General features: G+C 36.9%; 1 protein-coding gene across 3 annotated transcripts; it reads right to left on the bottom strand.

Annotated features, from left to right (window-relative positions):
* Positions 1-1,359: 1,359 nt before the first annotated feature.
* LOC131643877 (uncharacterized) lies at positions 1,360-9,245 on the bottom strand. 3 transcript variants are annotated; one of them, XR_009296320.1, is made up of 11 exons: positions 8,975-9,245; positions 6,122-8,820; positions 5,741-6,037; positions 5,557-5,643; positions 4,255-4,407; positions 3,743-3,906; positions 3,516-3,663; positions 3,083-3,205; positions 2,875-2,962; positions 1,735-2,022; positions 1,360-1,636 (listed from the first exon to the last, which is right to left on the bottom strand). XR_009296320.1 is itself a non-coding variant. In XM_058914223.1 (11 exons), exons 2-11 carry the CDS (start codon positions 8,650-8,652, stop codon positions 1,835-1,837), a joined length of 3,480 nt encoding a protein of 1,159 aa, XP_058770206.1. In that variant the 5' UTR covers positions 8,653-8,820; positions 8,975-9,245; the 3' UTR covers positions 1,360-1,834. The 3 variants fall into 3 exon arrangements, 2 of the variants coding, with proteins under 2 accessions (XP_058770206.1, XP_058770205.1); XM_058914223.1 differs by having other exon boundaries at positions 1,360-2,022; positions 6,122-8,346; positions 8,646-8,820; XM_058914222.1 differs by having other exon boundaries at positions 1,360-2,022.
* Between the last annotated feature and the right edge of the window lie 18,275 nt (positions 9,246-27,520).

Genomic DNA, 27,520 nt, shown 5'->3' with positions numbered 1-27,520 from the left:
TTTTTTTAAGTGGATTTTTATATTATTTGATAAGTGTATGGATTCCAAATTTATTCAGTTATATATATGACATTTTTATATTATTTGATAAGTGTATGGATTAATTTATATAAACTTTATTATGATAGATTGATAGTATAGTTATACTACATGGTCTATTACATCGATGTGTGTTTAAAACAAAATAAGAATGTACTATTTAGGGTGAATACGGAAGTGCATCTCCGTATTTTGTCTAAGGTGAATACGAGAATGCACCTTCGAATCAGTTTATCTCAAAATGAGTGTGTTTCAATTAGGAATACATGAGGTGTGTATAGGGTACGGAACTGCATTTCTAAACTAAATTTGGGAGGGGGTGAATCTCACTACTGACCTATTTTGGTGTGAAGAGGGTGCGCCCGAAAATACACTTTCAGATATTCAAGAACATTTTTGGATTTCTATAAGGTGCTTACAAAAAAATTTATTTTCAAATGTTACAACCTTTAGTTGATTTTAAAGAAAAACAATGTTTGTCACCTTATCTTAAGGATATGATAGCATAAAAAAGAAAGGGTATTTCAAAATCAAAAGTTGCGAAAAAAAAGAAAAAAAGGACATGTTTTGAAAAAGAAAATTCAATTAGTAACGGTATCATGAAAGAAAAAGAAAATGCTTTGAGATAAAACAATCCAAAAATTAAAAGTCAAGCATACAAAAGAGAAAACACCAAAAGAAGATGGCCGTAAGAAAGTGGATGTAAAGAAAGAGAATTTTTGAAAAAAATAATTTATACTCTCTTATCTTTAGGTTTCTTGAATCCAAAGAAAAACTAATATTTTTGTAAAGCCCAACTATATTACAACCAAAAGAAAGACTTTATTGATTCATAACACACACGTGTGATAATGATTCTGATGAACAATTGATTGTTGATTTGAACATATTTTAAGCCATACTTTGGTCAAGCAAATAGTTCTTCATGTTATGGTTTATGAATGCTTATAATGTTGATTATGAACTTGCATTTCAAGAAAAATCATGTCATATTTCAAAGTGATTTCAAAAAAATTTAGATCATATCTTGAGACCTTTCATGAATACTGCATAATGAAATATTTTGAACTATTGTTATTGATTTTGTTTTAGAACAAACAAAAAGATAAGTATTAAGGATTATAGTGAGAGTTGTGCATTTCAGTTATTGTGTTGATATTTTAATACAAGAACTTAATACTCTTTTGCATTTTTACATTTTTAATTGACTGAGGTTGCATGCTAAATTTGGTTAAAAAAATCTTAGTGTAAAAAAGATGGTTGGGTTGATCAACGTGCAAATCTCAAATTGTTGATATTGAAAATCTGAACACAACAAAATGAATATAATTTGTTAATATATTTTTACTAAATATCCTCGTTATTACATCTGACAGTATTTAACTTTCATGCAAAACATTGTGTTGGATTGAAAATCAAACTTAAATTTTAGAACCCTTATTCCGTCTTTTTCCCTCTAGTTTTCTTTACCCTCATAAATACTTAGGCATGTCAATCAAATATGAAGTTTAATAGATATCTGTAAAATTTACCCATGACAAGCATGTATGAGTATTAGTGTGTTTGTTATGGTTTTCACTTCCCGGTTTAACTGGTTCTGGGAATCACAAGACAACAACCAACCATTATATTAGAATGAGCCGGTAAAGAAGCAGTGGAGTTTATAAAAGACTTTAACTCAATTTCAGCATATACCTCTGCACTATGTTTTCTATACAAACAATGCTAGCCAACACAAACAACCCATTCCATTCATCTGTCATATTTGCCTTCATTTACAAGTAATGTTTAGTTTTCACCGAATCCCGACATTAGGTCTCTTTTTCTGTAGTGCAGCTAACATGTTGCGGAGTCTATTTTTAACTTCTGTGAAGGTTGGCCTGGCTTCAGGATCAGGGCTCCAACACTCCTCCATCAACTTTTTCCACTCAGAATCACAGCGTTTCGGAATAGACGGCCTAAGCGTATTATTAACAATACCTCCTTCAACAAATAATTAGTAGTAAACAAACTCATCATTAGAATTCAAACAAAACTTATGTCTTATGAAAAATATACGAAGGTTCAGAGATGATGCAGTATGACTATAGTATTGATTATTTGCAACACATTGCCTGCCACACATAATCTAGAGATACACAAGTAGCATTACTTATAGGTACATAACCGAGAGTTGAGATTCTCTTTCATTTTTCAAAAGAAATAGAAGACTTCATTTGTGATAGGGCCAGACACAAGTGGAAAATTGGAGGGACTCTGTTTTTAAGCACTCAATTTCTTGAACACTTACCACCAATCAAATCAACTAAGTTTTGTAAAAGAAATTAAAAATAAATAAATAAAAGAATTACATGTATAGGAGTTTTACAACAGGAAATTAGCAGATCGAATGTATCAAAGAAATATATAACTTCTTGGTCAATGGTTTTCCCAAAAGGATGTATGGATTAGCAAGCATATAAAATTGTATTTTATTTGCGGGGAGGAGCGGTGCAATAAACATTATGTTTACCAAGATTAAATTGCAAAAGGATTAAGCTCCTCTAAAGTGAATAAGTAAGATTATATCCATAGTTGATCTAATTAAAAGTGCATTTTAATATTAACCCGCCTATAAAATCCAAGGATGGATACATTGTTATTGTTTTAGTTTCGTGACAAGTTCACTAGAGCGGTTGTTTTTTCAACTGTGAAATACACTAAAGAAACGTCTAATTAGTCGAAGTGTCTAATTAGTGGCTGCCGCATCCATGACGGAAAAGACAGGTAACTGAAGGATCTCGGAAAAAAATGAATGAATGGTTTAGTTTGGAATTACACATGACAAAAACATACCTATGATGGCACCACAGTGCATGTTAGCATAAGGTTCTTCCCCAGTCAAGATTTCCCACATTGTGATACCAAATGAGAAAATATCGACCTAAAGATCACAAAATAGACAGCTCAATAATACAATCTCCAGGAAAGTACTTGCTTAATCCACTAGAAAGTGCATGGTCAAAATTGAAAAGAACATAGAGAGACAGATGAAGTTCCTAACCTTCTCAGATACTTTGCAGCTGTTACCATCCAGTAGTTCTGGTGCCATCCATGGAAGAGTCCCTCTGACACCACCAGAAACAAGTGTGTTGCGTTTAATTCTCGATAGCCCAAAATCTCCAACCTATTAATCATATTTTACGGAAAGAGATCAGTCCAATAACTTTGTTTAAACAAAGTTGTTTCTAAAGAAAAATAAAATCAAGTATATCTTGATGGTATTGAAACAGGATAACAACTGGGGTTAATTTGGTATCAATAGATGGGACTTTTTTTAAATAATTAAATTAACAAAATAAAATTCTTACAATAATTGTGTATTTTTCCTTTTAGTTAACATGACATCAAATGATTGAGGACAACTCTTTTAAAGGCTCACAAGTCAGAAGAAGAAGAAGAAGAAGAAAAAGAAACTTAATTCTGCTGCAAAATACCTTGCATACAGGCCGCTCAGGATCACCCAAGTTGACAAGCAAATTATCACACTTCAAATCAAAATGAACAATACTTTTTAAATGCAAATATTCCATGCCAAAGGCTGCATCCATTGCAATCATGATCCTTTTACGACGGTCAAGCACTCTGCAAGTATGTTTTAGTAAGAGTGATAAATTTAAAATTAATAATAGGTTGCATCCTATACATGTGAGGGCTTGCTTACCTCTCCTTCTTCAAGAGAACATTTCTCAGTGATCCGTGCAACATGTATTCTGTTACAGTTGACAATGTTCCACCTGGGCCATCTGGAACTACCCCATAAAATGCCACCACATTTGGATGGTGAAGAGTTGATAGAATCTTTGCCTCCCTCCAAAAATCTTTAGTCTGGAGAAACAGACATGATAAGCATATAACTAAGAAACATCATAAAAAAGGATAACTCTGAATTTATGTTAATGGCCGGTAAATATGAGATCTTTCAAGTCAATGAAATTCACTTCCTCATTCATTCACCACAGAAGCACTTTTCCAGGCATATTACAAGTAATTTTATACCATAAGTTTGAAAGAAAAACCAAATAAATGACACTAACAAATTCATTCATTCATTCTTAGTAGCATTTTTCCCACCCATAACTATTGACTAGTAATTTTATAAAATATAAGTTTGAAAGAAAAACTAAATAAAGAGCAATAGCAAATTCAATTTGTTTATACTCTATGCAGACTTACCAACCGCTCTTGCTCTGACATTCTACCAGCGAAACAGCTACTTTTTATTCTCTTAATTGCAACATCTGTTCCTCTCCATTTTCCATGATAAACGGTTCCAAAGGTTCCAGATCCTAACTCATGTAATTCTTCAAGATCATCATTCTCAATAATCTGTATTTTAACACATGAAGCATTTAGGTTAACTGTGGATACTTGTGGATTTTGATCTGCTTTCTTTTAGTCTTCCTACTAAAACAACTAAAAGGATGGAAAAGAAAGAAGAAAAAAACAAAATAAGAAGCCAAAATCTAGAGAGGAAATTAGATCTCAGGTGAAGCTAGTCCTATTAGAATTTTCTTATAAGTGAAGACTGACATTAGTCTTCATATGATTAACAACTAAATAATTATAATAATGCAGGTGTTACTTTCAGAACAATACTCCCTCTGTCCCAAAATAAGTGTCTTTTTAACCATAAAAAGTTGTCTCAAAATAATAGTCTTTTTATTTTTCCAATGCAACATTAACTAACCTTTACCAACTTTACCCCTTATCTACACTCTTTTCAAGTCATGTCAATATATAACAATCAATAGTAATTAAGGGTAATTTTACAAAAAGGATGGAAAAGAAAGAAGAAAAAAAACAAAATAAGAAGCCAAAATCTAGAGAGGAAATTAGATCTCAGGTGAAGCTAGTCCTATTAGAATTTTCTTATAAGTGAAGACTGACATTAGTCTTCATATGATTAACAACTATATAATTATAATAATGCAGGTGTTACTTTCAGAACAATACTCCCTCTGTCCCAAAATAAGTGTCTTTTTAGCCATAAAAAGTTGTCTCAAAATAATAGTCTCTTTATTTTTCCAATGCAACATTAACGAACCTTTACCAACTTTACCCCTTATCTACACTTTTTTCAAGTCATGTCAATATATAACAATCAATAGTAATTAAGGGTAATTTTGTAAAAACGTTATCTTTATTGACTCAATCATTACTTTTCTTAATCTGTGTGTAACAACCTTAAACGACATTTATTTTGAGACGGAGGGAGTAACTTTGAAGTATCTCTTTACGTGTAAACCTCGTATTTCTAGAATTCAACTTCAACAATATAGTTTATAGAGTATAAAACATTTATCATAAACCTCATGTTTCATATTAGTCGACAAAACCAATTGATGAAAAATGGAGATAAGTAAATAAGTGGTTTTAATCAACCAAATAACACCTAATGAAATTTGAGTGTTCATGATAATATTGAAGATGGATAGGTGAATATGCTCAAATATACCAAAATGTGGTGTTCTGTACCTGTAAACCATAAAGTTCCGACTCTGTTTCAGCAGTTTCTGAATCACCAATAGGCTTATTGAAGTTTTCATTATCAGCTTTTGCAAGCTATCATTGTAGACAATAACCTCAAGTCAGCTATATAAATCAGTTACCATATATGAAACACTGACACAACAGTTTCATTTCATCTTTAGATTCTCACCTTACTTTCAGATTCTGGATTAACACACACTACCCTTGCTTTTTCAGAATGTGAATGTTTGCCCTCTTCATTTGTATTTGAAACAACTTGTAAGCATGACTGGATACTTGAAGAAATATAATCAATTGATTCTTTGACAACTGCTGCTGATTCTGCCTTGTTGATGCGAAATTCATCAATGTATTCGTGAGATTGTTTCTTAGTGACTATGTTTTCTTCCTTTTGGTTCTGATAGTATGCAGGATTGTCGTCAGAGCCAAGAACCTCTCTTATCGAAGAAGAAACCACATCTGGATACTGAATTACAAATGAAAATATTGTTATTCTTATATGCAAGCACGGAGTTGATTTGATAAATCAAAGGTTATGTTATATAGTTACCGAGATAGGTAGCACAGATTCAGTGTCAGTTTGGGGGTCAATAGGCGGTATCTCAAAAAAGCCACGGGGAGGTGGTTGACCATCTTTGGTCTCTGACACAGCAAATTGGTGATGCATTGGTGAACTTTGGCTTATCATAGAAAACTCAGAAGCAATTGTGTCGAACGGTATACCATTTGGTTGCTCTGTCATGCATCTAGCCAAATGTGACGAGATAAGTGATGCAGCAGAATCACTGCATTCACTGCTTTGTAAATCTGGTGAAGACGAGCAAGCACCATGTTGATAGTAGATGTACTGTAACTGTGGTGGCACAGCTCCAACTTTTTCAACAAACCAATCAGTGCTCTTACCTGCACATTGTAGGTTCTCTTTACCGATTTCTGACAATCGCTTGCAACTATCAGTCATTCCAAAAGTCGGCCAATTTTGATGCAAAACTGTACGTTCTTTCCCATCACTTATCTCTTCTGGCTGCATTGAACATTCTTCCAAAGAGCTTGAAGTTCCCAGTGACGACAATTTGTCTCTCTCAACATTAAGCGGAAAATGCAGGTGACCTTTGTAGTTCTCACTATTCTCCAGAAGCGTTGAGTCAGAGAGTGCATGCAACATTCTGTACTGAGAAACATCCTTATCACCAGACACTGAGAATACACCCGATGACTGATGTGGGTGAGTGACAATCTTGTTAAAATGGTATGAACCTTCTTTGTTTACTAAAGGCCTCTCAAATTTCATATCAGTCTGATTAGAAATTGCAGAAGAAACAAATTCTTTACTATTGTTTCGTCTGTGAAAATGAAAATCAGCATTAGACTTCCTGATTTGGTCAGACTCCAATGGATATTGATTACTAGGATGGTGGTTCACACATGGAGGCCCTTGGGGGAGATTGTTATAATATGCAATGGGATCAACATAACTGGTACTGTCTACATACAAAGAACTATCACGTGGAATTTTTTCCATGACATAGGGAATAATGTTTTCATTAACAACATTGTATGGTTGATCCGTAAATAACTGGACATTAGAAATATTTGGATCTTTAGGCTGTGCACAAATGGGAGATGGTGGCGTTTGATTAAACGATTTGCCCGCCATTGATGTTACAAATGGACTTTGTTTTGACATTATGCCTGCCAAATTCGAAGAGGTTGGGCTGCAATCCAAACCCTCTGAAGCAAATGCATATGTGGATGATTCCCTATGGAAATGTGGACTGTTGTAATCAGAGGCAGTTGTAAACTGGCTTCCATGGCTTGCCAGATTCGGTCCACTAAGATTCTTTCGCGGACTTGGATCTAGTATACCATTAACAGCAACAACATAATGATAATCAGCATCACTTTGCTGATTGACTCTTGGTTCATTAGAACTAGGACTCTCTGATTCATTTGAAGCTATGAGAAAAATTCTCAGTCGTTGCGAGCCTCCACCTCTTTCAAGCTCCTCATACTCCTCAATCATATGATGAAGATCCTCATCAGAACAAACAGAAATAAGAGCATCAAGATCCTCTCCAGGAAGCTGGTATTTGATAATGTGAGTTTGATTGCAAATATCATAAGTCTTCCTCGTAAGTTCCTCATGTGTGATGTTTTTTCTGATCGAAATAATCCGCGTCTCTCCCCCCACATATCTGAGCTTCGCATCATTTGGCCTTGGCAGTATTCGACCTCCAAAACTACAAAGAAACTTTATCTTTTTGTAGAAGGAACCTTCTGAGAATACTGTTCCATAAGGTTGACATGAATGAGGAGTATTTGATCCCGAGGCAACTTGATCGCATCCGTCAGATAACCTAGTTGATAATTGTCTAGAAAACACACTTGATGCTTGTCTGATACCACCATGTTCACACTGGTATCTGCCCAAATTATTATGATATGCCCTGTTGTCAGCTTCAGCAACATAGCCTCTAGCAAAAGCAATATCAGACAAATCCAAATTGCTATCAGAATTCATTCTCCCTAGCCCAAGGACATGTTTTTGATCCTCGTAAACCGGCTGATAATTGTTATTAATATTAATATTGAAGTCCATTCTGTTTGGCATGTGCTGCTGCTCTACATCAGTTATAACAGGAAACCTTCTTAAGCCAACCCGGTCGCGTAAGAACTCGGCAGAAAATTCTTCACCAGTCTGTAGACATATATTGTCCTCATCATCTTTATCAGGTGTTCTGTCACTAAACCCAACATTCACTCTATATTGATTTCCTGAAATTCCAGGATCCTCATTATTCATGGTGGAAGATTATACACTTATCTCAACCTAACAACCTTTTGCAATAGACTGTTAAAACATTCTCAATGCCTATCCACATTTTACAGATAAATCCTTAACCCTATCACTCAAGCTAATTTTTATCGCAGCAACATACAACACACTACAATTCAATATTTGGCCTATGTTATCTGTGCCAGTCTCAACTGGTATATCCTGAAGGTGACATAATAACCAAATCCCTCTGTAAACAAAATTAGAATCTGCGGAGAAACTTGAAAATTATGTTTACCCTTCATTAAAAAAAATGGAGAACCAAGGAATTCTACATAATCAGTCCGTTAAAAACATAATCCGAAACACGAAGGCTCGTCATTATCATTGAAATCACCATGATCATGTACATTGTCCTGAAAATGAAGTTGCACCCTACCCTAGCTCCATAAACGGGCTTGAGAATTTAAACCCTACAATAACATAGACATTGATCAAAACAATGTAAATTGAGATAATGTAGAAGAACCCGTTTAATTTCAAATTAAATCGGAAGAAACAATGAAATTATGAACGAAGCAATATTAGGAAGCGTTCGCGGCAGAGCAATGATTTGCGAAAATGTACCTGATTGTGTGTCCATGAAGAGAAGGTGAATTGAGATGGGAATGTAGTTGTGTTGGGGATGCGAGGTTTTGGGGTAGGGTTGGAGGAACCCAAAGGGGAAAATGGGGTTGAAGGTTAGATTTTGTTGGGAATTGGGAGAGAGAAAGAGAGGGTTTGTTTGAGAGGAGGTCGTTGAGAGAGAGAGGTGAAAATGCTCCATGAGGATCGGAGATGTTGGAGAAGAATATTTGCTTAAAATGGCGCGGAATGGATTTGGACTGTTGAGAAAAACAAGGGGATATTCTTCTCTTCTATATGTGCACACATCATGTTTGTTTTAAATGGGGAAAATTATCTTTTATTACCATTTTTTTAAATTATGAAAACAAAAACATGAAAGGCAGTTATTTCTGGTGTCAATTAGTTGTAAAAATAAATATAAAAATAAAAATTGTTGTGAGGTTTGTTGGGTTGTGGATTCTCTTTCCTTATTAAAAAAATAGTATGGAAAATAAAGTCGTGAGGAATATAAATTGACGATTATTAATAAAGTAGTATTTGAAAATTATACTATCATGAAAGATTGCAAATGATTCACGTGCTTGAAAGTTATATTAGACTAAATTACATCAATATGTTATTACTAAAACCAAATCCTCTTAATGTTTGTGGTGAATTTGGACACAGAGATCTCAACCATGTTCTTCCACAATTTAATGGATTTATTTGGGACATTCGAGAACCATAAGATATCAATATTTTGTAGGACACATGTGTAATCGATGCATTTCAAATGTCCGTTGAAGTTTGATCTTGATGTTGAAAAATGTCAAATACTTATATTTATTTCTTTATATTTTTGTTGTATTTCTCTATTGTGGAAGTCAAATTTGCCTTGATATTGTCTCCTTCTCCCCTTTTCTCCTTGTTACGCATACGGAATATGCCTCACTTCCAAACTCAACTAGAGTCATTGTCATAGTCGTCATATTCCAGGGGATGAGTTGTTATGGCAATTTCAGATCCTCTTGATCAACTTTACCTTCTTTTTTACCTGCTTGATATGGACTTTCATCACACCCATGATATTATATGATATTTGCTCGTCGCACCCATGCTACGCGAGTTGCCACGTTCCATATCTTTTGGATCCCTTAGTTTCAATTTCTCCTTTGTGACCGGAAATAGTGAGAGGTGGAATTTTCATCTCCGTCAACACACTTTTGAGTTGGTGAGTTATTATGTATGGATTAATTAATCTAGGAGTTATGATTCCATTGACTCAATATGCCTTATAGTGGTTCGGGCGTGACCCACATTTCGATTTTGGTTACTAATATGGTGGTTGAATGTCAAGATTTTAATAATAGTGATTATGCTATATGGTGGAATCAAATGTTTTTGTATACAATTACGAGACAGATCACCCGAGTAGGTGATGCAATCATATCATCACATGTTCTGATTTGTTTAATGGTACTTTGATACTTTCGTCTTCTTCATGTACTACGCTTCTTCTCCAAATAATAAGTGTTTACATGCATAAACACTTTGATGACAAACAAAAGTGAGGTGTAAGTAAATAACATATATGCGTGTTAATTGAGTGATCATACCTAAGAGTAAACTCTTATTTATAAGGTTGTATGACTTATATCCACTCCATGCATTTTCTATTTTCATTGAAATGATCTCTGCGATCATTAATGAATAATCACATTTTTTAAAAGGTTTAGTGGAGATGCACTAACAGTGTAAAAAAGTTTTACATTGTCATTCAATGGGAATATATCAATTTGTCATGTCATATAAGTAATTTAAAATTTTCAATTTGACTTGGCGGGATACATGATCGTCATTGGTTGACAATGTAACATTAATCTACCAGAATCAACCCTTTTATATTTTTTAAAAGGAAAAATAGACATACCTCTTTATCAACCAGAATCAATTCGAAGTGCTTTTTGGTCTTTTACAACACTGTCCATTTGTGGTGGATTCTGACTTCGATTTTCCATAGTTCCTTACTATCATTGATTTCCTTCAGATTAGCACAAGGTCTTGCCATTGTGAAGCTCACAGCGGTTTGGATTTATTGCGTAGAAAGATGGAGAAGAGATGGATGTATTTGTTGTGGAGACAGATTAGAGTATTTGTTGGTGAGACAATCCGTAGAGTTGAGTGTGTAGCATAAAAATGATGAAGGTTGCGTGTGAAATGCTCATGTTTACGGCGGAGGAGCAGTTTTTTGGCAGAACTTGTTATGGTTTCGAGAGAAAATTGGGGAAGAAGAGTGGTATCTGGTTTGCACGGGTTTAGGATTTCGTGTAGTGAGAAAAAGGCGAGGAAAAAAAGCAAAAAGCATAATTATTAAGAGTGGAAAAAAACCTGAGGGGTAATAAATAAAACGTGAAGAAAAATTAAAAGCTAGAATAATATTAACCAACTAAATTGAACACCCAAAATTATTACATTAGAACTAAGAAAAAGACAATTTTTGCCCCAAAATTATTATTTTAGACTAAGCTAGATTAAGGATATTTTTGGGAAATCCAGAAAGTAACTTTTCTTATATTCACACTGTCCGGGAGCCTTACATATCATGAAACCCAACATTAACTGTTTCGTCATCAAAAGCCAATCATAGGCATAACACAGACTAACAATTAAAACTGAAATTTCATAACAGCAAGGACCGTAGTATGGATTAATGGTCAGATGTTTTCTGATACACAAGATCCTCATTAAGAGGTAGGTGTAGAGCATACTTCCATTTATGGGGGAATTATGATATGAATACAATAACTAAAGCTTTGAGGGAGAAAGAAGAGATTTTTAGAACATATTTGTTCTTAAGCACACAAGAGAATTTATTTGTTATTGCTTGATGAAAATATGTTACAAGAGTGCTCCTTTTATAGCCAAGGAGAGAAAAATAAGACAAAAGTCACACTATTCACAAACATGGCATTCCAAATTATATAAATGCCTTTTACGACACACTTATCCCTTATGGATTACATTATTGTAGTCTTATTATACAAAAAGACAAAAGTTACTATTCATGAACATGCTAGAGATTTTTGGAGGACACTTGTCCATTTATTGTGATTTTTAATGAACACTTGTCCATTTAGTCTTTGATAATGGGTTCATAAGAGGGGGACATATTCTGATCGGATAAGTTTCCATCAGAAGAGCAGTCTCCATATTGAGATGACTCACTCAGCCAGATGTCGTCCATCATGTAAGTGTGATTTGCTAATCCCGCATTAGCTTCTGCCACCTGTCCTTCAGAGAATTCAGCTTCCATTGGCGAATCTGGTTTTTCTTGTGTAGCTTGGGCTGAGCATTCCCCAATTTCTGGTTTTCTGGACTTTTCATGATGTATGCAAGTAGAACTATCATCTTAGCTTTTTGGATCATGGAGATTGATGTAGTTAACATACTCCAACAATTCCTTTGTAACTTTTAGACTGGGAGGATATTCATCAATGGTTTCCCATAGGTGAACATAACTCTTGTAATTAAGCAGCTTTGTTGTAGGATCTGTCATATAGGGCCTGTGTAGAAAGAAAACAGACTTGAGTTTACCAATATCTTCAGAAGATAATCTTCGTTCTGTGACCTCATCCATGACTAGTTTTAATTGATCCTTCCACCATTTTAATGGAAGAATGCCATTCAAGAGTAGTCCAAATCAAAGACTTGTGTTTCTCAGGATCCATTATATGTTGATACATGGCCTCAGTGGGAATAAGAACAGGCATATAATACAAACAGGTGGCACACCAGATATACCACAAATGATTCTTTGTGAATTTAGTATTTGGGTTTATCAGGATTGGTAGGAGGAATGGTGTATCTGGGAAATAAGGATTATGATCTGGCAGTTTATTCCTTATGATCTTTGTCATGTAATAAAAGAGGTTGTTCCTGACATATTGTTTGAGCTGGGACGGTGAAGAAGACATTGTTATTCCTGGAGGAAGATTCTTTGTTTTGGATGCACGGGTTGGTAGTGGTTTAACCATAAGAATTGGAGGGAAAGTGTGCTTGGCCGTGATGATTTGGATAGGTTTCATGGGTCGAGATAGTAGATCAGGGATTAGGTTCTGAGTTCCTTTGATATGTTTTACCGAGAAATCATATCTAGAAAACCAATCTTTGAGCTTGAGAGTTTGAGGACCAGGGGGCATTTTGTTTTTGAATTCAAGGATCTTAGGGAATGAAGAGTTGTCCATCTGGACTTCAAATTGGTAGCCTCTTAGGTGGAAGTCAAACTTTTGGATTCCCATTTTTACTGCAAGGGCTTCTTTGTAGGTGGTGTGATAATGTTTTTCAGCTTCTTTAAGTTGGCCACTGGCATGACCACAATAGTATCTTTTCCCTTCGAGTTCTTCTATCAGAACTGCTCCCCAATAGTGATCACTAGCATCAGTATGTAGAATTCTTTTGCCATTTCCAGGGATTTTCAGTGCAGGAGGAGTTTGTGCGATCTTTTTCAAAGCTTTCACCGCCTCAGTTTTCTGTGTTCCCCACGGCGGAGGTTTCTTCTTTAGCATTTGGGATAGAGGACTAGTGTACTTTGCCAGTTTTGGCAGGAAATCCCGAATATAATTAATTATACCGAGAAATTGTTGGATTTGTTTAACTGTGAGATTTTCATCAGGGAAGTTTAACAATTCTTGAGCAATATGAGGTTGGGTTGGTATTTCCCTTGGGAGAAGTGCATGCCTAAAAAATCAATTTCTGTCCGTCCTAATTGACTTTTCTTTTCAGAGAGCATCATTCCATGCTGTTGGGCTATTTGAAGGAATTGGCCCTATAATTGTTTATGGGCTTTTTCATTTTTTGGAGAATAACAGTACATCATCAATATAGATGAGGATACAGTTGAGGATGGGCTCAAAAATTCTGGTCATGGCCTTTTGAAAGAGTGATGGAGCTACCTTAAGTCCAAATGGTAATACCGTCCACTGATACTCGGCGTTAGGAATGCATAACGCCGTCTTGTAACGATCCTCGGGATCAATACCTAATTGCCAGAATCCTGACTTGAGGTCGAACTTAGAATAGATCTGAGCATCTTTGATGAAAACATTCAAGGATGAGGCTTTTGGAATGGGAAATTTATCATCTTTTAGAAAATGATTTAGAGGTTTGTAATCAAATACTAGCCTCTTTTTTTCCCTCAACTTTTCAGACCTCTTTTCTACATAGAATGCTTGGCAAGCCCATTCTGATTTAGTGGGTTCTATCAAGCCTTGTTTGAGCAGCTGATTGCATTCTTCTCTGGCTAATTTGTATTCTGATGGACTCATTCCTGGATGGGTTGCCTTGGTTGGATTAACATCTTCGTTGAGCTTGAAAGGAAGTTGAACAAAAAAGTCTTTATTCTTCCACAGAGGTTTTGGGTGTTGGAATTTTTCATGGCTATCTGCACATAGTTTGAGAAGGTTGGACTTGATTTCCTCATAGCCAGCAGGAATCTTAGCAAGTGAATATAACTTCAATATCCCAGAATAGGATTTGAATTCTCTTTTAAATTTGATTCCAGTGGGGAGAATCTGAAGCTTACTTGTTGCCGAGTAGACATCCATTCCTACCATAATGTCTTTGTTAGGGAGATTACTGCCGATGACCTTGGTCCAGACTATGCAGTCTGGGAAAAATTTAATTCCTATTTTTTCCTTGGTCATTAAATTTGTCTTGAAAACTTTTCCATCTGCTGCTACAAAGTATGCGGCATGTGATTCCCATGATTTTGCTGGGAGAATGCTGGGATTCATCATTGTAATTTGAGCCCCAGTGTCCATATAAGCTATAACCTTCTTCAGACGAGAATACTTTGTTGCAAGGACGTGAACTTCAACACAAGGAAGTGGGGTAGTAGGAAAGGAATTGCTTATCTCTTTGAAGGAATAAACAGGGAGATGTTTGTCATCTTCTGACTCTGAAAATGATGCTTCATCAGACGAAGAGTCTTGAAGTGCAAAGACTGTTTCTTCATCAGCCGAGCTTTGTTCAGAGTATAAAGATTTCAAATCCCCTTCTAGAGGCTGAAGAGAGTTAATCAGTTTTGCAGCTTTATGGGTATTATTAGGACATTCTTTAGAGAAATGCCCCTTTTCCCACAAATAAAGCATCTCTGATTTTTCCCTTTCCCTCTGAAAGACTTTCTTCTAAAGAACTTCATATTTTTTCTTTTCTTTCCTTTGAAGTTTCTGTGAGATTTGGTGTGTTTTTTATACTTCTTTTTTGTTGTACAGCTACACCTTTTGTCCTTACATTTAATCTCCAAGTAAGGCTTCTTACATGCTTGGGTGAACCTTGACTTCTGTTCTATCACTTCTGAAAATTGGTGATGAAAACTGCAAAGCTTTTCAAGTGCTTCTAACGTCACCTGATGAATCTGTCTAAGACTCATGGTTTTAATATCCTTTTGAGCTGCGGCTAACATCCTGTGAATTTCTGGCTGGAGTTCTTGTGGTAGGGATGATACATATGTATTCTTGAGACTGGGGTCATTGTATACATTAAGGACGTAATACCTATGTGCCATCCTGTGATAATGTTTGTCGAGGTCCTTTGTTTTGAGAGAGCAGTACTTCATCTCAAAGAATTCTTGTCTGTTTTTCCTATCAAATATCTCCATGTCACCGATAAATTCTTGGTGAAGAACTCCAAGAATATTAGCTGTAGTTTCTAGACGATGTAACTCATCTTGTTTGAAGGCTCCAAGGTTGTGATACCATTATTTCATCGTGCATGTCATTCTACAGCAAAATTCTTCAATGATCTTATAGCTGTCGGAACTTGTTTTCATCATTTGGGTGTCAATCCAGGCTCCAAATTCAAGTAGTCTCTTTCTCCAACGGCTCGGCGGAATATCATCAAAGGTGAAACAAGGACCGCCATCTGGTTTAGTCTTTTTAGGGAGTAAGGTTTCTTCAGGAGTCTCCTCTTCAAAATAAGATTCTTCATCTTTTACATTTGCCATGAAGAGTCTTGGAATGTAGTTGTCTTCAGATTCTGATCTATTTGAAAAAGACTTTAATGTTTCATCAGAAGATGATTCTTGATCAGAGTCGTTGTCACCATTTGAGGAGGACTCATCCGCCTTTTGTTTTGATGTGTTGGAGTAATTTTTTTGGGGAGACTCAAAATTTGTTGTGATTGCCATGGCTTGGAAACCTTTGTCAGGAGCTTCTTCTTCCTTTTGGATATTTGGAGGAAGTGTTTCAGTGATATCTAGGGAGTCTGAGGATGAAGCGCTTAAGCAGGCAACTTTCCCCTTCGTCTTGAAGGTTGAGGTAGAGGTGGTTCTGGAAGATCTTGGTCTGTAGGCTGTAGGTATGTATTTTGCCTGGTCTGGTGGTGGTGAAATATAGGTGGGATAGAAAGGAGAAGGCCTTTCTAGTTGTTTGAAATATGTAGGAAAAGAAGGAGGGTTAAAGAAAGAATTTTCAACCGGCTTGGGCTTTCATTCATGAGAGGCTCTTAAGAAATCATCTATTTCTTTTACTTGGCCTTGTAGACTTCTAATTTCTCTTTCCTTTTGGTCAAATGTCTTGCCAAAAGTTCTTTCTTCTAACATCTGTCGCAAGTCTCGATCCAGCTGGGAAACTTGGGCTTTCAGGCTTCTGTAATGTTTATGTATTTTTTAGGATAAGACTGTGAGATTCTCATCAGTCTCGTCTATTTTTTCAGCAATTTTATCTACCTTTTTATCAAGGTTTTGAAGAATTTCGTTTTGAGAAACCATATTTTCTGATTGCCAGTTGAGAACTTCTTCAGCTTGAGTTGATGGTTTAAATTTCCCATCAGGTTGGACTTCACTTGGATGAATGAAGGGTTTATATGTTCTTCCTGTGATTGGATCCATCTTTCTTTCCAAAGTAGGGAATTGTCGGTCGTACTCCTGAGTTGCGTTGGAATACATAAAACAAGGAATTGGCTGAGTAACAGCCGGAGGATGTAGTGGCTTACAATGGTCTGTTGGTGACCATGTAATAAGAGTTGGATCATCTGGTGGTAACAACCCTTCTCTCTTGAGGATTTTAAGTCCTTCCTCATAGATGCAGAGGGGTTTCTTTTTCCCATGGATTCCTACCCATGGACCATTGTCTTGATCAGATCTCATTTGAGGAGATGGGGAGGGTTTACACCTTCCTTTTTTCTTTGTCTTGGGAAAAATGATATCTCGGTCAATATCATTGTCGTGCATCCAGCAGTCACAATCTGGGTCGCACTTTGTTGGATCAACATCCCAAATGGCCATCTATTTTATCAGTGTAGATGGGTTTTCCTTCTGTTGTAACAACATAGATAGGACATCAGTCTTCTTTGAGAATTGGTTGAGTCATCATTGTCTGGAAGATCGGAGATATCGAGCTCGATCCTTCGTCTGGCTTTTTGCAAATCGTTTTGACTCTCTTGTCAACAGATCTTCTGAAAGTAGCTTCTTGAGATTGGATAGGTCTCTTGTCAGCATGGAGTTTCTCGTAGTTGGTTATCCATTCAAGAGGAATTAGCTGGGTTAATTCTTCCCTTGTGATTCTTCTTGGAATATGAACTATGGATGGTACATCTTCTTCTCTGTTGGTGACAACTAATAGTGAATCAGAAGAGCATCCTGAGAGAGGAAGATCTATCGAGTGATTTTGTAAGCGGTATATTATCTGATGATGGAGGGTAGCTGACATGGCTTCTGGAACTTGGTCAGATCCGGTGATCTGGACTTGTACTTTCAGTCTGGTGGACAAAGTACTATCATTAAGACTCACATTATAGTTTGGAAAGATGGTGAGAACCACGCTTCCTGCATGAAGTGTGGTAAGAACAGTTCCTATCACAACATTCTCATAGTGGAGATAGCTGGAGTCCAGTAGAGCTATTTTGCAAAAAACAGGTTAGTTCTTCCTTCCATGAAGAGAGAGGATGAGTCTAACAGCTCCAAAGTGTAAGGCTGTCTATCCTTCAGTCTTCCAGTGGTTAATGAGATACTGAGGAATTTCTAGATCTACATATTGTTCCTGGTTTGTAGCTCTTAAGCTGCATTGGTCTAATCGAGATGACTGGACGTATTCTTTGATATGAGGGCAATTTGTAGAGATGAGATTTCGGATGGTTCTGGTGACACTTCTTTGTCTTTTGAAGATGTTGTACGGACTTAAGAGAGGAGGTATTGTTTCGGCAATTTGAGCATCTTCTGGAACGTGAGAGTACTCAACAAGGTTTTCTATTTTATGGGACAAAGTCTTTTTACAGAGTTTTGGAAGCGATGAATAAGAGGTAGTAGTAATAGGTTGAGTGTTTATTTCAGGTGTTTCCATGTATAAGAGGTTTTCTCCCTTACTCACTCTCTCTATTATATTCATATCATATGCACCCCTTCCTTCTGTGCAGGCTCTGATACCACACTGTTCGGGAGCCTTACATATCATGAAACCCAACATTAACTGTTTCGTCATCAAAAGCCAACCATAGACATAACACAGACTAACAATTAAAACTGAAATTTCATAACAACAAGGACTGTAGTATGGATCAATGGTCAGATGTTTTCTGATACACAAGATCCTTATTAAGAGGCAGGTGTAGCGCATACTTCCATCTATGAGGGAATTATGATATGAATACAATAACTAAAATTTTGAGGGAGAAAGAAGAGATTTTTATAACATATCACTAATTGTAAGACAAATGTAGTATCTAATTTAAATATGCTTTATATAGCTTAAAAAAAGGTGATGTCAATGCTTTTAAATATATGCTTTGTCTAGTTTTATAATTTTATAAAATGACATCAGGGATAGATTAATGCCTTATGTCATCCTTAAACATCAAGCTGGATACTGTGACTTTAGACCTCAATTATATTAAGTTTAAGTATGTTTTATTTTTAAAAGACACTTTATTAAGAAAAAAAAATTAAAATAACCATGTTTGATAAAAAATATACAAGAAAAACCATGTTTTCAGGTAAATTACCAAACTGTCTAGGTTTGGGACTGATTGGAAGTGAATGCGCCAGACCATTTGGCGCATATATACCCAACTAGCCAATCCATTTGGCGTAAACCCTAAAAAAAATTAGGGCAAATGGGAGTAGCCAATCCAATTGGCGCATGCACTCCTATAACAACACATAGGCGCCATTTCATTTGGCTACTATGTGTTGTGTCTTTTTTTTTTAAAATTTTACTTGTTTCCTGTATTTTCGCACACCGGTTCGGGTATATATCTGATAAATCGATTCTGGAAAGGGTCTGAAAAATCGATTTTGGAAAAACAGAAGAATATGTCTGAATATTGTTTGCCTTGGCAATTTCGGTTATTCACTAAAGCACAATTTATTGATGAAAAACGGAGGCAAGGTTACAAGAGGCGGTAAGCGAAACTGATACGTTGCATTAAAAAAAATACAGATTATACTAAACTTGCGACGATGTCGAGCCACGATTAGGGCATCTTTTGATATTGTGCCCCACCTGACGGCAAATGCTGCATTTTCGTTCCATTTTGTCGCGGACGTCCATTTCGGTTCTAATCCGTGTACTATTGGGACGCCCTTTTTTCTTTCGCCGCATTGCGTCGTTGTGCCAAACTACCTCTCCATCATACTCAGGCCAGTAATCCTCCTTGGCCACCACAGGAAACGCAACACTGTAAACTCTGAGCAATGTCCGAGTCTTGTAAATCGGAGACAGTAGTGATATAGCGTCGCAGTGGGCATACGCACATGCAGCTATGACGTGTGAGCAAGGCATACGAAAAGCTTGAAACCTTCCACAGTCGCACCAATCTTCGTCGAGAAGAACCCTATATTGTTGCCTTGGCAGTCCCTCATTGTGGTCAATTGTCTCGCGCACACTGAACGTGCGATTGAATCGGTCGAAAGAAGTCACCTGATGAGTGTTCGCTTTTGCCGATTGCTGTTGCATAAATTTCATGCAACTATCGCTTAATAGTTGACCAGCTTGCCTAACATCACCCCATCTCCTGCCTCTTGTTGAGAAGAGTGAAGCCATCCTAAAGTATGTGGCCTCCACAAGTGCTGTGATTGGAAGGTTACGGATGCCTTTGAAAACGCCATTCATGGATTCCACAAGATTAGTTGTCATATGGCCCCATCGCACGCCATTGTCGTATGCCCTTGTCCATTTGTCCCTGGAAAGATTATCTACCCAAGTACCTGCCTCTGGATTTGTCATTACAATCTCACTCCTATAATGCTGGAATGTGGGTTGGGTCAATGCATAACCAGCATTGACTAGGGCCTTTCTTAGATGTCTGTCCTTGATCTCCCGCATGAAGTTTTGGGCGATGTGGCGAATACAATAGACGTGTTTTGAAGGGGGGTCATGCCATCCGTTCGCTGGATTATTGTAAGCACTCTCTATGGAAGCGTGCCTATCAGAGATTAAACATATGTCTGGCTGGGGAGCAACATGTTCTCGGAGGTTCCTTAGAAAGAAACTCCAAGCCGCCGCAGTTTCTCCTTCGACGATAGCAAACGCCACTGGAAATATGTTGCTGTTCCCGTCTTGTGCAACCGCCATGAGCATTGTTCCTTTGTATTTGCCGTATAACCATGTCCCATCAATTTGAAGTATGGGTTTACAGTGTGCAAAACCTCGGACGCAAGGTTTGAACGCCCAAAAAAGCCGATGGAATATTCCGTTTCCTTGGACAGGGTTACCATCCGGTGCATGCGCGGGCAGTGTCTCTAGAATAGTAACAGTGCCAGGTGCGTAACTGTGTAGCGCATTGAGGTATCGGGGAAGAATTTTGTATGACTCCTCCCAGTTGCCGTAGACTGTCTCAATTGCCTTTGTTTTTGCAACCCACGCCTTTCTGTAAGATGGAGTGTAGTTGAAGGTTGTAACGATGTGTGATATTATATTTTTAACCTTCAGAGACGGATCAGAGCTTATGAGAGGCAAGATCTCCTGACATATAAGATCGGCACTGAGTTTTGTATGATCCTGGGAATTGTTAGCGTTGACACACGTGTGTTTATGCGTAATCGACCCTATTTTCCATGCATTACTTCTCTTCCTATAAGAGGCCAACAGTCTGAACCCGCACTCTGGATTTTTACAAGTGATTACATACCGTTCCAGGTTTGAACGGTCTACTTCAAAATCAACGTTGTTCGCCATGTGCCATTTTTTTATTCTTCTCAGACATGCCTCCTTAGAAGGAAACTTGTCTCCTTCCTTTAATTCTTCGTCATTTTGTATGTAGGGTGTGAAGAAGATGTCAGATGATGGTTCGTCACCTTGGAGGTTCAAGTTACTCATATGTGCTGGAGGTGCGTACGCATGAGCTGGAGGCACCAACGTTTGCTGCTCGTCGTCGGATTCCTCGTTGACCATGTCGTCAAATTCAGTTTCCAGATCGTCTTCTTCCTCGTCAATGACGTCAACCTCGTCTTGCTCGTTGACTAGGGGGTCAATAACTTGTGACTGGACAACATTAGTTTCTTGTGTCTCAACCCGAAGAGTAACGTACAGCTCGATGGAATCCAACCCAGAGTATTCGTGGGTGGTAAACATATCTTGCAAGTCTTCGTCATTGGCAATCTCCATCTCGTAAAACTTGACGGTGTTGTCTTCATTGAAATTGGGACATTGGTAAAAAACGCTTGCAATAGGACCCATTGCAATCTTAGAGTATAGTCGCTGAATGAAGTACGAAAATGTTGCTCGTTTGCTCAACAACAATGGTACAACCTGAGTGTTTCTCATCACAAAACCGGCTATCTCATGAGAGTAGGTCTCACCGTTCAGATGGGCATGCACAAGGTACTGGGTTGATGAAGCCATTTTGACTGGGAAAGTGTTTGGGTGTTGTAAGCTCAAGTCAGATTGGATAAAATTGTTGGTGTGGGCTGTAACGTTTAGAAAATATTGGGTGGCCTTATAAATTGTGCTTCTTACATCCTTGCCAACACATAGACACGCTGATCTATGTCAAGTACCCCATCACGCGTCTGATAAGATTCCTGATAAGATTCCTGCAACGATTCCTGCAACGATTCCTGATAAATATAAATATTTATTTATATTTATATATTTATTTATTTATGTATATATATATATCAATATTTATTTATAATTATATATTTATTTATTTATATATATATCAATATTTATTTATATTTATATAATTATTTATGTATATATATAAATATTTATTTATGTATATATATATTTATTTATTTATTTATATATGTCATGTACCCTAGCATGCGTCTGCATATGTCCTGAAACGATTCCTGATAAGATTTCTGCAACGATTCCTGGTAAGATTCCTGCAACGATTTTCCCCTAGACAAAGCATGCATGCAGCCCTACATCTAGCAGCTAGTTCTGAAATAAATATTTATATATATATATATATATATATATATATATATATATATATATATATATATAAATATATATATATATATATATATATATATAAATATTTATTTATATTTATATATTTATTTATTTATGTATATATATATATATCTATATTTATTTATAATTATATATTTATTTATTTATATATATATATATCAATATTTATTTATATTTATATAATTATTTATGTATATATATAAATATTTATTTATGTATATATATATTTATTTATTTATTTATATATGTCATGTACCCTAGCATGCGTCTGCATATGTCCTGAAACGATTCCTGCAACGATTCCTGGTAAGATTCCTGCAACGATTTTCCCCTAGACAAAGCATGCATGCAGCCCTACATCTAGCAGCTAGTTCTGAAATAAATATTTATATATATATATATATATATATATATATATATATATATATATATATAAATATATATATATATATATATATATATAAATATTTATTTATATTTATATATTTATTTATTTATGTATATATATATATATATATATATATATATATCTATATTTATTTATAATTATATATTTATTTATTTATATATATATATATCAATATTTATTTATATTTATATAATTATTTATGTATATATATAAATATTTATTTATGTATATATATATTTATTTATTTATTTATATATGTCATGTACCCTAGCATGCGTCTGCATATGTCCTGAAACGATTCCTGATAAGATTCCTGCAACGATTCCTGGTAAGATTCCTGCAACGATTTCCCCTAGACAAAGCATGCATGCAGCCCTACATCTAGCAGCTAGTTCTGAAATAAATATTTATATATATATATATATATATATATATATATATAAATATATATATATATATATATATATATATATATATATATATTTATTTATTTCTATATTCATGTATATGTTTTTATTTATATATATACATAATATATATTTATATACATATATATATATATATATATATATATATATATATATATATATATATATTTATATATAGATATATATATATATATATATATATATATATATATATATATTTATATATATATATATATGTTTATTTATTTATTTATTTATATAGCGTAATTAATCTTCAAAAAACCATAATTAACACAACGACCACATTAATTTTAATTGAACGATCCGGTTTTGGCAACCCAAAACAACCGGTATATCACAATATTAGATCCACAAAATAACAAATAAAAACTTGTAGTACACGCTCGATCATTGTAACAAAGAAAACAACACTTAATCTAAACTACTCAAGTATCACTGCAAGAACAAGTGGATCTTCAACGCCTCGGTTAACCTCTCCACTGTATGTCCAAAACATTAGATCCACGTCCACATCGTCTTTCACACGGTCCCAATAATACATGTAGGTGCCTTCTGGATTATTATCCGTCAACGTAATGTATGGACAACGGTAATCTATCTGTTTAACTTTTCTGGTTGGACCATCTAGTTGACGAAACCCAGTGTTGATGGCTCTAACAATTCTCTGGAAATTCCAGTGGGGGTTAAGGCAGACACGCATGTGCCTACCTTCCTCAAAAAAAACGACAGCCCAAACTGAGTTCATTTTTTAGTGTCTGCAGTAAGAATGAAGAAAGAGTTGGTACTTCAACTCCACGCACTCATACCTATATTTATAGGGGGTGAAATACTGAGGAAAATAACTTTGTTAATTATTAATAACTTAAATACTAATAGGAAACTTGGTAATGTTAAAAAAACATTTTATTAATATATGCTCAGAGCATTTAATTGGACGGTACAGAAGTAATAGAAAGGGTAAAGAAATTGCGACATCTAGGAAATTACAACGGTTAGGACAATGTCTTCTCTGTCCTCCATCATTCGAGTGCATTGAATGTCGTCCTCCATAGTCTCCCACCAACGCTGTCTTTCAAGAAAAACACCGCCCCTTGTTCTAAGTCTCTTGATAGATCTGATTTGTTCGCCTGGACTCCACTCTCCGTCCAAAAACCTTAAGAGGGTTCTCTTAAGCTGGTCCATGGTTTGAATGTTCCAAAACAACACCTGCATAGGAGGTTTGACGGCAGAGAAAATGACGTATCCAGTCCTTCGACGATAGTCCGGTTGATAGTCGAAACGCCTCACAGGGGGTGGAGGCTCTGTAGTCCAGTGCGAGCTATCTGACCTTATTCGAGATCTCATTTTTTGCTTGTGTGTACTAATGCACACAGTAAACCCTAATTTATAGAGGGTCTGAAGTCTTGCCTTAGGTCTGGATCGCAATTAGGGTTTCGTATACAAGGCATACACGTAAACCCAAATGGAATGGCGCATTAGTTAAAAAAATCAACTGCAAGTCGCCAAATGGTTTGGCGCATAAGAAGGAACTTTTGGAGAATAAGCCAAATCATTTGGCGCATATGTATTATGTGTGGACCCCCAGGGGCCCACCTGGTCCCACATGGTCCCCACCTGCATGTTCTGAAACGATTCCAGGAGTTACTGTAAACCAGCATGGAGTTACTGTTAACAAGCATGCGACTGCAAAAATTTCTGATAAGATTCCTGATCAGCTTCCTGCCAGGATTCCTCCTACTCCTGCATGCATGCTACCCGAGCTGTCACCTAGACCTGAGCTGCATGCATCCCACCATGCCTTGTCACCGATAGTTTGACTGCATGCATGCCAACACATCCTGCAGAAGCAACACCAAACACTTATGGCTGTGTTGACATGTCAAGCATGCATGATGTTACCGTTTTTTCCTCATCAATATATAAAGCACTTGGAATTCTGGAGATACATCACCATTATCACTCATCTACTCTTAGAACAATCCTTTTGCAATCAGCTTACGAATTTTCAGCCTTCAACCATGTCTCTCCTAACCATGGGCGAAACACACAGAGGAACCCCCCAGAACATCGCAACCTTCGTAAGTGTATTAGTATTACTTTAAAATCATGCAACTGTCCCTGATAAACTAACTGATTTTTTTGGGCATGCTTATTCTTTTCAGAACGTTCAACGTTTTCGCACTCGTAGTAAACATACCATCGCTCCGGACGACCGCATTATACCATACCTGAACATTGCTGGTTTCGGTCCGATTAGCAGGATCGCCGAGTCTTCTATTGACCACAAGTTTGTTCTTGCTTTGCTAGAACGCTGGAGGCCCGAGACACACACCTTCCATCTTCCAACAGGGGAGTGCACCATCACCCTTGAAGATGTTCATATGCTACTCGACCTTCCTGTTGATGGTAAGGCAATTAATGGTTGTGTTATGCAGGCGAATAGCTTATGCCAAGAGGCAATTGGAATAGACTTGATAGAAGGAGCCGTTGGTGCTAGGGGGCAAGGTGTTAACCTCAAGAGGTTAAAGGAGCATTATAAAAATTTTCACTTGAATGATGCGTCTCCCCAAGAGACCATACTGCAGAAAACTAGGTGTTATGTATTGTTGCTTATTGGAAACGTTTTGTTCCCGGATAGCACGGGTAACACGGTTAACTTTATGTATCTTCGTTTGCTAATGGATTTTAGTAGAGTAGGTCTGTACAGCTGGGGGTCTGCGGTACTGGCTACCTTGTACCAGTCACTATGCAAAAACGCGGTTGCTGAGTCCTGCACATTCTATGGATGCGCCCTGTTGGTGCAGGTGTGGGGTGGTGGAGGATGCCCATACTGGCCCCGGTTAACAACGGAAGTTGGGACTTTCCGTATGCCTTGAGGTAAGTTTTTAGTATACCATTTTCTCCTTACACATTCTACTCCATTCTAACTAAATCATTATATTTTTGTTGTAGATATTGTGTGAAAAAAATGGACTTCACACGTAATCCGCGGTCAAATATCACAATGTACCGCACGCTAATTGATCACCTTGGACCCCATCAAGTATTATCTCTAATTCTTTTCTTCTTTTTTATAAGTATTTTCCTTAAATATTTTTTCCCGAAGTAATGTATAAATCTCATGCATCCAGTTCATATGGCGACCGTATCTCGAGTGTGAGTATGAGCCTAGAGCTCAGGATGCAGAAATCTGGACGACAAAGTGCTGCTTAATCCGGTACAACATAATAGAAATGCATCAAAGTGACCGGGTGATGCTTCAATTTGGGATGCGTCAACGGATACCCGACCCTCCTGTTGACTTGGGAGTGTGGCACCTAAAAAGAGTGAACCATCAATGGACACACCAACACTGGAAGGATTTTGCACCCGATCATCGCCAGATGTGGAAGAACCGTCGCCAGTATGTCCTAAACTTCCCCGTTAGTGACCATGAAATGAAACCTTCTCCTGAGTACATGAGTTGGTATCGTACAGCCACAACCCCTAACCTGTTTCTTGCAGCTCCATTCTATTTGATTGATCCCCGTGCACAGAACTACATCTTGCCACAACAACAACAACCGGAAGAAGAACCACAACAACAACAACAAGAACAACAACAACTCCGGCAACAACAACGACTTCAGCAGCGACAACAACAAAGCCTGCAACACCGCCAACAACAACTCCTACAACAGCAACGACAACAACAACTCCAGGAACAACAACAAATCCAGCAACAACAACAAAATATTTTCAGTACTCCATCCCGTTCCGCACGCAACATCCGCCAATCAAATATGTTCCAATCCCAATCTCAACCATTACAAGGGTATGAAGACCGCCATCCTTCCTCGGACCAATATCAGACCCACTCACAACCATTCGGATTTGCAACATTTGTTGGGTCCTCAAGGGGATTCGGCCAAAACCTAACTCCCGGTTCATCTAGCCTTCATCTTAGTCCCGACGATGGTCCTCATGGTGAATCCTCTTACCGTGGCACCCCCTCCGGATTCGCAACACCTTCGAACCAATTCGGCTTTAACCAAGGTAGTTCTAGTGCTGCGGGATGCTATGAACCGGAGGTCTTTTCCCACCCCACTCCACCACCACGAATAAACACATTTGAGGGAATGGGTAGCCGACTTTACAACAGCGGTTTTCCGGATAATTATGGGGGCGTCGACGAATTCATAGAAAGCGATCCACGCGACATCCCAGTACCAGCCCCCGTGACACAAACCCAACAAGAAGCACAAGGGGGCAGGGGTAGGGGTAGAGCTAGGGCAAGAGGCGGTGTCAATAT

Source organism: Vicia villosa, linkage group LG1 (genome assembly GCF_029867415.1).
Source record: "Vicia villosa cultivar HV-30 ecotype Madison, WI linkage group LG1, Vvil1.0, whole genome shotgun sequence".
In the NCBI taxonomy this organism is placed as follows: Eukaryota; Viridiplantae; Streptophyta; class Magnoliopsida; order Fabales; family Fabaceae; genus Vicia; species Vicia villosa.
The sequence above is the reverse complement of the archived record's forward strand: the minus strand, read 5'-3'. Positions and strand labels throughout refer to the sequence as shown.